The sequence below is a fragment of the Myxocyprinus asiaticus genome, chromosome 12, assembly GCF_019703515.2.
Source record: "Myxocyprinus asiaticus isolate MX2 ecotype Aquarium Trade chromosome 12, UBuf_Myxa_2, whole genome shotgun sequence".
Lineage (NCBI taxonomy): Eukaryota > Metazoa > Chordata > Actinopteri > Cypriniformes > Catostomidae > Myxocyprinus > Myxocyprinus asiaticus.
In genome coordinates this window covers 33,357,957-33,370,883 of record NC_059355.1, presented here as the reverse complement: position 1 = coordinate 33,370,883, position 12,927 = coordinate 33,357,957, and the positions used below count along the sequence as shown (strand labels likewise).

The 12,927-nt window shown below is 37.6% G+C and overlaps 1 protein-coding gene across 1 annotated transcript; it reads right to left on the bottom strand.

Annotated features, from left to right (window-relative positions):
- Positions 1 to 628: 628 nt before the first annotated feature.
- Positions 629 to 7,503, bottom strand: LOC127449606 (ammonium transporter Rh type C 1-like). The gene is made up of 11 exons (XM_051713138.1): positions 7,241 to 7,503; positions 6,875 to 7,067; positions 4,916 to 5,066; positions 4,684 to 4,831; positions 3,059 to 3,225; positions 2,819 to 2,956; positions 2,357 to 2,493; positions 1,905 to 2,023; positions 1,740 to 1,813; positions 1,523 to 1,602; positions 629 to 1,198 (listed from the first exon to the last, which is right to left on the bottom strand). The coding sequence occupies exons 1-11, from the start codon at positions 7,425 to 7,427 to the stop codon at positions 1,180 to 1,182; spliced, it is 1,413 nt and encodes a 470-aa protein (XP_051569098.1). The 5' UTR covers positions 7,428 to 7,503; the 3' UTR covers positions 629 to 1,179.
- Between the last annotated feature and the right edge of the window lie 5,424 nt (positions 7,504 to 12,927).

The window sequence follows — 12,927 nt, the reverse complement described above, 5'->3', positions numbered from 1 at the left end:
TAAAAAAGTTAATATCAAACAACAGCTGCTGCGGGTCAATTGGGTCTAACAGAGCAGACGCGACAACAATGACGGTGACCTGTGAATTATCATAATTTATGTAAAATCCTGTGTTTTTCCTGATGTAACGATCTGATGGAAATTTAAAGAAGCCCCACTCTCCAATAATCTGTGGGAAACGGGGTGTTCCAACCCCACAAACAGCACTTTTTGGGCAGTTTCAGTGCAATTTTAACGAAGTGCCCATAGGCAGCAGTTCTTTTCTGGGCTACCAAAAGAACCCAGAAGGGGTGGAGCATTTGTATGTATACAGTAACTTCATCTATGGGATAACTGATCTTGTTCATAGAGTGAGTTCTACTGCCAGTCTCCTTTTATTTTCATTTTTTTCCACCAAACCTCAATTTTAACTTTAAAGTTAACAATAACATCTTTCAAAGTTTTGAGGGGGAGGGGAAAACAAATTATGATGGATTAGAAACATTGCAGACAGCAGGAAGTTTCTTTTGGCAAAAATAAGATTACTTAAATAGAGGCCACAGGCTAGTATGCAAATTCATCTATCAAAGCCAATCACGTGTTATTGCTTTAATGTACTGCTTCAATTAGAAAATCAGTGAAACCAATATATGATAAAAACTAGTGTCTTTATTAGGGAGCTTTTTGTCATTCTGTTAAATAATGTGTATTTCGCTTTTCATTAAATCAACATCTTGCTCACTTTCCACTCTGGGCAGATTAATTTTATGATTTGATTTTAATGGAACCTCTTTATATAAATCCTACCAATGAAAAGAAAGTGCTATTAAAAACTATATGGTTATCAGATAACTATAAAGAATATAAAGATTACATAACTATAAATACTATAAAGATCATTCACAGACAAACACAGATAAATTAGAATTATCAAAACTTGATATAATTTGATGGAGGTGTAGGAATGTAAAGAATTAAAAAAAGAATATGAAAAGGTATGTTTGGATTTGTCTTTGTGGAAGCAACACTGGCAACACTGGTTTGTCAGCTGTTTTGAAAAGATGATGGGATTATGACATTGTATAACCCACAGCACATGACAAAAAAATTCCACTGAGCAGTTTATCAGTCTGTAAAGCCTTCATGACTTCATCATTCAGAGCTGAGCTTCTTCATGGAGTGTTTCAGGAAAGCTCTTTTCTATAGATTGCTTCGATATCTGTGTACATGAGAGATACCAGTAATCAGAAATGTTTTAAATTAAGTAATTTTACACAGCAATTTTGACTATTGGTCAAATTTCTTAAATGTAATTTAAAATCCATGCCACATAAACCACTTGTCTTTAAAGCTTTAAAACTTTTATCACACTAAAAATAGTTTGTTTTATTTCTGTTTTGTCAATCTCATCGTAATCTAGAAGTATTTTACGTACCTATGGCAGTACCTTTCATAATAGTGTCTTTCAGAAGGATGCTTTCATTGTAAGGAGAGATACATGAATACACCCAGTAATATAAAACTTGACAGAATGTATACTCACACTTCTGGCTGCATGTTTCTTACATGGTTTATGTTTGAGTGTATAGATGCAGGGATATTTTCATCCTCATCCTCAGGAAGCTAAGATTAAATTCAGAAAATATTTATGAATCCAGGACTTTTTGAAATCCACCTCATAAATATATAAATTATTTTACTCAATACCATGTTGAATATTCACTTTTATCTGGGTTTTTAGATTTACAAACACTGCTTACCTCCCAGTAAACATCATCATCAAAGCAGTTGATATCTGCCGGGTCTCCCCAGATTGGCAGCTTTAGAATTCCCCCTGTAAAATGAAGCAAACTGCTCTAATGCATGTTACGTAATGTTAAATAATGATAAACGTAGTTTACCTGTATTACTTTATTTACACTCACCAACCAAAGCTCCACCTACAATGCCAAATGCTAATGCTACACAAAGACCAGCTGCCTGGTAAGCACCCTGCATGTTGACTGTCCTGTTGGCATCCTTAAAGTCGAAAGTGTTAATCAACCTGAACAGAAACCAGATTATTAAGGCATCACTTACAAGATATTTTGCTTTCATTTTCTTTTTCTTTTAAAATATGAAAATGATTTCAGAGTCAGGAGATTTAAGATATATGAGAACAGTCTTAGTTTAAAGTGCTGACAAGCATTTAATAATATTCTAAAACAGCTTAAAGACCTAAATAGAACCTTTATTATTACCAATAATTTGGCAACTGATTTGGTTACTGTTTCGGTTCTAAGAAAATTGACATTCAGATTCAAGATTCAGATCTTATGCACTGGAATATAGGATATGGGAAAATGTGTTAATTACTATAACACTGCCATGAATTTACCCCTCAGATCCATAAACTGTTTCACTGGCGGCAGCTGCACTAATAGCTCCGACAACACCTCCTATAACTCCAGGCATTGCATGCAGGTTATGTATTCCACAAGTGTCCTGTATCTTCAAAGTTCTTTCCATGAAAGGCTAAAATGTAAAAAAATAAATAAATATTGTTATGGTTACAAAACCTCATGCCTTTACTGTTTTTTAATGTGCTTTAAAATTAAGTTTGAAACTTTTGAAATACATTTTCGACAGCAACTTATTAAACAGAAATATTTTAAACATATTCCACATATAGAATCAAAACATTTAATCAACCTCATGTTTTTCCAAACCTATATGATTTTTTCAATCGCTGAACACAAAAGGAGTTTGGAACAATGTGAGGGTGAATAAAAAGTGAACTAAAGTGTATTATCTGCATATTCTGGGCATTGTAAGTATTGTAGAACACTGCAAAACTCACAGTCAGAAACATGTATCCAAATGTGGAAATAATGCCTGTACAGAATCCCACTATCAGAGAGCCGTATGGCATAATCATAAACTCTGCAGCTGTTCCCATTGCAACACCACCAGCCAAGGTAGCATTCTGAATATGTACCTGAACAACGTTAAGGAAGTCTAAAGGTTATTTACATATGAAAATTAAAGATTAAGTCAAATCTCATAGACAGTTGTTAGAGATCTGTTGGAGGACTTTTACCATATCAAGCTTTCCATATTTCTTTGAGAGACTTGAAATGGCAAAGGTACTGAGAACTGATGCGGCCAGTGCAAGGTAGGTGTTTATTACTGCTCTATGCTGGCCGTCTCCATGATCTGCGATGGCAGAATTGAAACTGGGCCAGAACATCCAAAGGAAAAGAGTGCCTATGACAGGAACAGGGAGGAAAATTAGAAATGTCATACCAAAAATGTTGAAGATTAGGTCAGGCATTAAATCTATATATATACACACACTAGTCGCCAAAAGTTTGGAATAATGTACAGATTTTGCTGTTTCAGAAGGAAATTGGTACTTCACCAAAGTGGCATTCAACTGATCACAAAGTATAGTTAGGACATTACTGTTGTAAAAAACAACACCATCACTATTTGAAAAAAGTAATGTTTGATAAAATGTAGAGAGGCCCCATTTCCAGCAGTCTTCACACCAACACCTTATCCTTGAGTAATCATGCTAAATTGCTAATTTGGTACTAGAAAATCACTTGCCATTATATCAAACACAGTTGAAAGCTATTTGGTTCGTTAAATGAAGCTCAACATTGTCTTTGTGTTTGTTTTTGAGTTGCCACAGTATACAATAGACTGGCATGTCTTAAGGTCAATATTAGGTCAAAAATGGCAAAAAAGAAACAGCTTTCTCTAGAAACTCATCAGTCAATCATTGTTTTGAGGAATGAAGGCTATACAGCGCTTGAAACTGCCAAAAAACTGAAGGTTTCATACAAAGGTGTACATTACAGTCTTCAAATACAAAGATCAACTGGCTCTACCAAGGACAGAAAGAGATGTGAAAGGCCATATGTACAACTAAACAAGAGGATAAGTACATCAGGGTCTCTAGATTGAGAAATAGACACCTCACATGTCCTCAGCTGACAGCTTCATTGAATTGTACCCGCTCATCACCAGTTTCATGTACAACAGTAAAGGCCTCATGGGAAGAATTGCAAAGAAAAAGCCACTTTTGAAACAGAAAAAGAAAAAGAAAAGGTTAGAGTGGGAAAAGAAACACAGGCATTGGACAACAGATAATTGGAAAAGAGTTTTATGGATCTTAACCCCATTGAGCTTTTGTGAGATCAGCTAGACTGTAAGGTGTGTGAGAAGTGCACGACAAAACAGCCACATCTATGGCAAGTGCTACAGGAAGCGTGGGGTGAAATGTCACCTGAGTATCTGGACAAACTGACAGCTAGAATGCTGTCTGCAAGGATCTGCAAAGCTTTAATTGCTGCACGTGGAGGATTTTTTGATAAGAACTCTTTGAAGTAGTTTAAGTAGTTGAAGTTGAGTAGTTTAAGTAGTTGAAATAGTTTCAAATTTTAATAGTAATTTTTCATGTTATTAATGTCCTGACTATACATTGTGATCAGTTGAATGCCACTTTGGTGAATAAAAGTACCAATTTCTTTCCATAAGAGCAATATCTGTACATTATTCCAAACTTTTGGCCACCAGTGTATATATAGAAGAAAGAAAGCCATACACATCTGGGATGGCATGAGGGTGAGTAAATCATGAGAGAATTTTCATTTTTGGGTGAACAATCCCTTTAATACCACAGGGGAAACCAGAGAGGGAAGTTTCTTGAGTACTCACCTATCATTGCAAAGACATCTGAGTGGTATACAGATGCTTGTAAATTCTTGATTTGAGACAGACGTGGTCGGTACAGGATCCAAGATATAGTCAAACCATAATATGCTCCAAAAGTGTGGATGACCATGGAACCGCCAGCATCTTTCACCTATGCATATATGAAATCATTAGAAATTATCAATCCCAGCACTCATGTTATCTAATGGGAGAGAATAGATGGTTTTAAACTTACATGAAGCAGTTCGAGAATGATATACTCCTCAACTGCAAACAACGTGATGCCAAACAGAGTAAGAATCATTAGCTGCACTGGACTGACCTTTCCCAGACAAGCGCCATATGCAATAAGACAGCCGGCCACACAGAAGTCTGCATTGATGAGGCTGATTGAAAAATGACAGCGATCAAAGATATCAATGGAATGTTACGCATTCCATGTAATGTAACAAATGGAATGCTCTGTAGATATATCAGTCTCATAATATTAGAGTTAAGAAGGATTGTAGGAGAGACCATGGAGTGTTGTTACAAGGGTTGAGTTATACCATCAATACCACCATCAGTTTAACCAATTAGAAATACACTACAGTGAAATCACCACATAGCAAAGTAGAATTTGCAAGACACTGTGAATATATATATATATATATATACTGTATAATTGCACTGCTCTCTGGAATACTAGATTCTGGTTAGTCAATGGTGCCATCTAGCGTTCTGATATTTGTCATCTGTGTATTGCGAGCGATTGTTCCTGCTTCTCCGATCACTGTGCGATCTATACAAGTAAGATAATAAAATAATTTCAACTCAAATCAATGTTTCATGTGCATTTATTTGTTTTTTGGCAAGAAGTCTTGTAATAGGCTGGATAATTAGGAGTCAGATGGTAATTTTCACAAAATAAATACTCCGATGCAAACTGGATATGGATTTCAGCTCTTCAGCTATTTTTTTCTCCTCACATAATTACATCGTTTCAATGAAAATCAATATTTTATGTCCATGTATTTATTTATTTGGTTAGTAGCCATGTAATAAGTGGGATAATATACATTCAGCTGGTTGTTATTACAAAATAAACCCCTTCAGGCTGATAATCCTGTCAGACTTTATTTTGCGATAACAACCGGCTGACTGTACATTATCCCTTACATATATATTAGGGCTATCAATTTAATATGTTAATGTGTTGTAATTAATTATGTAAAATAACATGTTTAAAAAGTTAATACAATTAATCATGTCCATAGACCATAATATTGATTATTCCTAATATTGGAACAATTCAAACTTGTTTTCAGCAGAGGGCAGTGAGTGGAACTCCAGCTGTATAGGCAACGTGCAGCTCTACAGACAACAAACCACAATCAGGCTTGCTTGACACTAGAGCCAGCACAAGATGAGGACACGTTCTTGCATTTAAACACAGCTGGACAGAGTGCAGTTCAGATGCAGGGATCTACAGGGTTTTCGAGACGTGTTTGTCTAGGTTTCAAAATACTTTTACACAATACAACCAAGGTGAGACGCACCAAAAGATTCAGTCTGATGCATATATACATTCTTCATACGTTCTTAGAAAAACTCTTAGGACAAATCTATCTTTGATTTGATTGACAAAATAATTTGCTAAATGGATTGCTGTAGACTGTAGGCCAGTCTTCAATAATATGTTAATAAACAATATACTGCCTTCTTCTAAAGCCACTTTTTATATTGTCTTATCAATGCTTTACTCTTCTGCCACAATAATGTATTTTAATTATCTGAATTGTTTATATATATATATATATATATATATATATATATATATATTTAAATATAAATTTACAATTATTTAACTAAATATTTAATTGTATTCAGTATTTAATTATTGTTATTTGAGGGCCTATTATTTAAGAGCCAAATATTTATATATGCGATTAATTTCTATTAATTCAATTAATTCATTGTTGTACAAAAAAATTCAATCAAATGACAGCCCTCACATATATATACTTTATGTGGGGTAGGTTTTAACAACAGCATTCTTTAGTACTTTACATAAATTTCAACTGCTTAAGGATGAGTAAATGTCTATATTGCTTTAATTTGGAGCATATAAATAAATAAAAACAAAACACTGAGTTACAGAAGTTGAAACAAAATGTGTAACTCTCCCCTACATTGATTAGGAATAATCAATTACTTTTCAATCCCAATTTTTATCTTCCAGTCTTCATGATCAAGATGATGAAACCAGCCTTGCATCAACAGAGCCCACTGAATCCCAAAGGCTGCGATGAGGAAGTTGAAGCCAACTCCACCAAAACTATAGCGCTTCAGAAAGGTCATGAGAAATCCAAAACCCACAAAGATCATCACATGTACATCCTGAAAGCCTTAAAAGGATAAATAAATATTAATAAAAAATAAATAAATCTGAGACTATTAGGGTTGGAAAATGTAATGTATATTATTAAAAAATAGACAAAATAAACAATGAGAAACTAATCCTTTACAGAAATTATAGCTAATTCTTATTTCAGTAAAACATAATGGTGATGATACTTACTTGCATATCTGTAGTAAAAGTCATTCTCTATATGACTGGAAATGTTGTTCTTTCTTTTGTGTTCAATCCAATGGGTATCAGACTCCTCGTTATAACGGATGAACACACCAAACAGAATGATCATAGCAATCTGCCAGACAAAGCAGACTATTGGCAGACTGATTCGAATATTGGTGTTTTTGGTCATTTTCAGTCTTGCCAGTCTTCCAGAAGAGTCGTTCTGGAGATGACACTGAAATTACTTTCTTCTTTATTCTCTGGTCTCTTGCTTTTGAGAGGAACATGTGACTCACCTTTTGTCAACATTTTATAGTGAGGTTTTGGGGTGTGTCATTACATCATCAACAATCCACTCCTACAAAGACACAAACACACACACATACGACAAAAGTTCGAGGATCATTGAGAAAAAGGAAGAGATGGTCTCTGCGTTCTCATGTAAAGAATATGAATGTGAATTGGCTACACACTATGCAAACACCTTACAAACAATTACACACACACACACACACACACACATACACACTGTATATACTGTGTGTGTGTGTGTATATATATATATATATATATATAATTTGAAAAGCAACAAAATGCCCTTAATTGAATTCACTGTAAAAAAATAAATAAAATAAAAAGATAATGATTAAAATTAATTTTCAATAATAACAATGCCAAATATTGCATAATAGAAAGACCTTTAACTTGTTTTCTTGGTTGAACGTTAATTTCAACCCACAATCAGAAACTGCAAACAATTGTATGGCATGCAAATAATTTTGTAAATATTCAAATGGCCCTTAAAGGAGCAATATTTAATATATTTACTGTACTAAAGCATAAAATTATCATAATATGTTATCAGAGATTTAGGAAACATGCTAAGTTGAAATAATGGCTTCTCTGAAAACAATGCTACAGCCAGTATATTTTACTTTGAAATGTCTGTTCCGGGCCGGAATTTCTGTTTGTGTTTTGGCCTGTGTGATCCCGCCCACTGCCCATTTCACAATAGTATTTTGCAGTGTTGTAGTCAAGACCACCTAAACCGAGACCAAGTCAAGACCAAGACCAGGTTTAAGTGGTTTACGAGGTTACAAACTGGTAATTACAAGGGTATTATGCTATAAATGTGGTTTATGAGGACATTTCTAGTGTCCACATAATTTAAATCACTTAAAAAACATACTAAACAATGTTTTATTGAAAATGTAAAAATGCAGAAGGTTTTTTGTAAGGGTTAGGTTTAGGGGTTAGAATCTATAGTTTGTACAGTATAAAAATCATTATGTGTGTGTGTGTGTGTGTGTGTGTGTGTGTGTGTGAGAGAGAGAGAGAGAGAGAGAGAGAGAGAGAGTGTGTATGTATCAGTGTACCATGAGAAATATCTTGATAAAAAATCAAAAGGCATTGCAGAGGTGAACTGTATGTGTGTGCATTTTCCTTTGTTTTCTATGAGTAAACAAATACAAACAAACACTAAGGAGCTGAAATCAACTTAACCATCTTTATTCAACACTCCTTTTCCAAATGTTACCATCCACCTAAAGCAATAATTTTTTTTGTGCAAGCTTTGCATCAGGTTTTCTGGATGACTCTTCCCCTAGAAACCATCATAATGTACAGGATATATCAAACAATTATTCAATACATAAGTCTTCACTTTTCTTTTCTTAAACAATATAGTAACTTTCCGAGTTGAATGGAATGCAGCAAGAGGCAGATTGCTAATGTTAGCTAGCTAGATTTACTAGCAGCACTTACACTTAGCTTATCTTACTTTATGCTTCCTTTCTAAGTGCCGATAAATGTTTGATGTGGTCCCAGCCATCTCGGTAAGCATTGCATTGCTGAATTTACATACTGCTGTGTGTTTTCTTTTGGACGCTTTTTTGCAGATGAACTCTTTGTGGTTTAGGTCAGTGTTTCCCAACCTTTTTTCTGCCATGGCACACTTTTTACGATTAAAAAAATCCCATGGCACACCACTATCCAACATAACCATCGTCAATTGTTTTCCTTTTCAAGAACTTGTCCATGTTTTCTGTCTGTCTTTGTAGCGTGAACTCATAATGTTTGAAATTTGGCTATGCAAAAAATGCAAGTAACATAGGTATGCTGTATAATGAGGTCACAGATGCCAAGAGCGCTAATTGGATAATGAAAAACCAACAAATTTGTGTCTTTTCCAATTTGTAGATTTGTACTTGCAAATTTCTTGTAATAGCACAGCAAATACATTATTTATTTATTTACTGTATTTTCCGGAAATAAAGTTGCATCTGACTATAAGTCACACCGGGTCAAAATTGCGTTGTTGATAGAGAGAAAAAAAACACAGAAGTCGCACTAACAGAGGTTGGATCCTGCAGGCACTAGGACCTCAGAGCAGCTGCCCGGCCTCTATTCACTGGTTCAGATATCAAACGTGCTCCGTGAAGATTACAGTACATCAGAATCTACACATCGTATCATGGTGTTTTTGGACTTGTTTTAAACAGGAGAATTTGCTTTTAGTAATCGTATGTAACAGTTTCTCATATTCTTTTTATAAGTAAGCCACATCTGTTCATAACATCTGTAACCTATGCTGTGCACAAATAAACAGCTTTTAGTCCTGAAGTAAAACAGTATGCCTGTTGTATTCTATTAATTTATTCGGTTCACTGACTGAATGTTTTTACTACAAGTGTGATGATGAAGCATCATTTTGTGGGCATGTGAGGAGTTGTGTTTGACAGTGGACTAGAGTTTGTTAGAACAATATTGTTATGCGGTCGATTCCGAGACCTTCAAAAAGTGGTCACGATCTCGAGCACTACAACACTGGTATTTCGACACCCCGGGTTGCCAGATTTGAAACAAGTTAGCGGGCAAACACAGCTCGTTGCAGCCATGGAAGCCAGCAATACATCTAGCTAACACTGACAGTTATAGAAAATCCACATGAGCTGGTTTATAATTTGCAAACAATAAAAACACTGCAAACATATACATTAGCTGATCAACTTACAAGCTCGTCGCTTGTCATTGTCAGTTTGCTCATTCCTGTTGCATGTCCTCAACCTGGCAACCTGTGTGAGCTTCGAGTCTGGAAAGGAGGGGGCAGGGGAGACAACTCTCTACAGTATTTTGAATTTGGACTGCAGTACCCATTTTAAATGCTTGATGTCAATGTTACATATTGCTCCTTTAATAGGAAAAAGGTTCCCCACACCTGTTGTAAAGTGTCACCTCAAATTCTAGTTACTAGCATTAAAGGGGTCATTACATGCCTTTTTTTATTATTTTAATATATTCCTTGAGGTTCAATTACACACAAGTGATACGTATTGACTTCAAATTCCTCAATGACGACCTGCTGTTTACAAACACACCAGCGGAGCCCTTTGTCTGGGCTGCCCGGCAGCGGAAACGCAGCAGGAAAAGGGGAAACAGAACCGGCGTTCTCATCAGAGTAAGACGGCACGCAAATTGACCCCCGCTACTCAGTATTCTACTGGCAAATGTTCAGTCTCTGGATAACAAGCTCTGCGAGCTGAAAGTGTGGATCTCTTTCCAATGAGAGACGAGGGACTGCTGCATTATCTGCCTTACAGAATCTTGGATGTCTGCAGAGATTCCAGACTCAGCCATTGAACCCGCGGGGTTCTCCGTGCACCGAGCGCACAGAGTGAAAGACCTCTCAGGTAAAAGCAGAGGTGGTGGTGTATGTTTTATGATCAACAAATCCTGGTGTGATCAGATGAACGTACATTCTATCAAGTCTTTCTGCTCTCCTGATCTGGAATTTCTCATGCTTCTGTGTCGACCATTCTGGCTACCGAGGGAATTCATAGCAGTCATTATCACTGCTGTGTACATCCCGCCACAAGCCGACACAGACCGGGCACTCAAGGAACTGTAGGGGATTATAAGCAAACAGGAAACCGCGCACCCTGAGGCCGCATTCATTGTGACCGGGGACTTTAACAAAGCCAGTTTCAAATCAGTCGCACCAAAATACCACCAACACATCAGTTTCAACACACGAGGGGACCGGGTTTTGGACCATTGCTACTCTCCCTTCCGGGATGGCTACAAATCCCTCCCCTGCCCACCATTTGGCAAATCGGACCACTATTCCATTCTGCTTCTGCCCACTTACAGGCAGAAACTGAAACAGGAAGCACCCACCCTCAGAACGATCCAGTGTTGGTCGGACCAATCAGACTCTACACTACAAGACTGTTTTGATCACACGGACTGGGAGATGTTCCGGTCCACCACTGATGAAGATATCGAGCTTTACGCTGATAGCAAAACGTGTTTAATCAGAAAGCGCATAGAGGACATCGTTCCGACCAAAACAATACGGATCTATCCGAACCAGAAGCCATGGATTAATAGCGATGTTCGCACGGCACTTAATGTGCGGATCTCCGCTTTTAATTCCGGGAACGCAAAACGTCAGTACAGGAACAAGATTGAAGGACAGTTTAACATCACCAACTCAAGAAGCATGTGGCAGGGAATTAATATCATCAAGGACTTTAAAGGGAATAAAAACTCCGCCATGAACACCGCTGCCTCTCTCCCGGATGAGCTAAATACTTTTTATGCTCGTTTTGAGGGAAATAATACCGCCCTCGTGGAGGTTAGTTCAATCTCCGTCTCTGTAGCGGATGTAACCCGATCCTTCCGACGGGTGAATATCCGCAAAGCCGCGGGTCCAGACGGCATTCCGGGCCGCATCATCAGAGCATGCGCAAACCAACTGGCTGGTGTTTTTACGGACATTTTCAACCTTTCCCTCTCTTTGTCTGTAGTCCCCACATGCTTCAAAACATCCACCATTGTGCCTGTTCCAAAGCAATCCAAAATCACTTGCTTAAATGACTGGTGTCCTGTTGCTCTGACCCCCATCATCAGCAAATGCTTTGAGAGACTAATCAGAGATTACATTTGCTCTGTGCTGCCTCTCTCACTAGACCCATTGCAGTTTGCTTACCGCAACAACCGCTCCATTGATGATGCCATTGCATCTACAATACACACTGCTCTCTCCCTCCTAGAAAAAAAGAACACTTATGTGAGAATGCTGTTTTTCAGAACAGCTCAGCATTCAACACCATAGTGCCCTCCAAGCTTGATGAGAAACTCCGGGCTCTGGGCTTAAACAGCTCGCTGTGCAGCTGGATCCTGGACTTCCTGTCAAGCAGACGCCAGGTTGTTAGAATAGGCAGCAACATCTCCTCATCACTGACCCTCAACACTGGAGCCCCTCAGGGCTGTGTTCTCAGCCCACTCTTGTATTCTCTGTACACACGTGACTGTGTGGCAACACATAGCTCCAATGCCATCATTAAGTTTACTGATGACACAACGGTGGTAGGTCTGATCATTGACAATGATGAAACAGCCTACAGAGAGGAGGTGCACACTCTGACACACTGATGTCAGGAGCACAACCTCACCCTCAACGTCAGTAAGACAAAGGAGCTTGTAGTGGACTTCAGAAGAAAAGAGAGGGAACACAGTCCCATCACCATCAATGGAGCACCAGTGGAGAGAGTCAGCAGCTTCAAGTTCCTGGGTGTCCACATTACTGAGGAACTCACATGGTCCATCCACACTGAAGCCGTTGTGATGAAGGCTCATCAGCGCCTCTTCTTCCTGAGACGGCTGAGGAAGTTTGGAATGAACCGCCA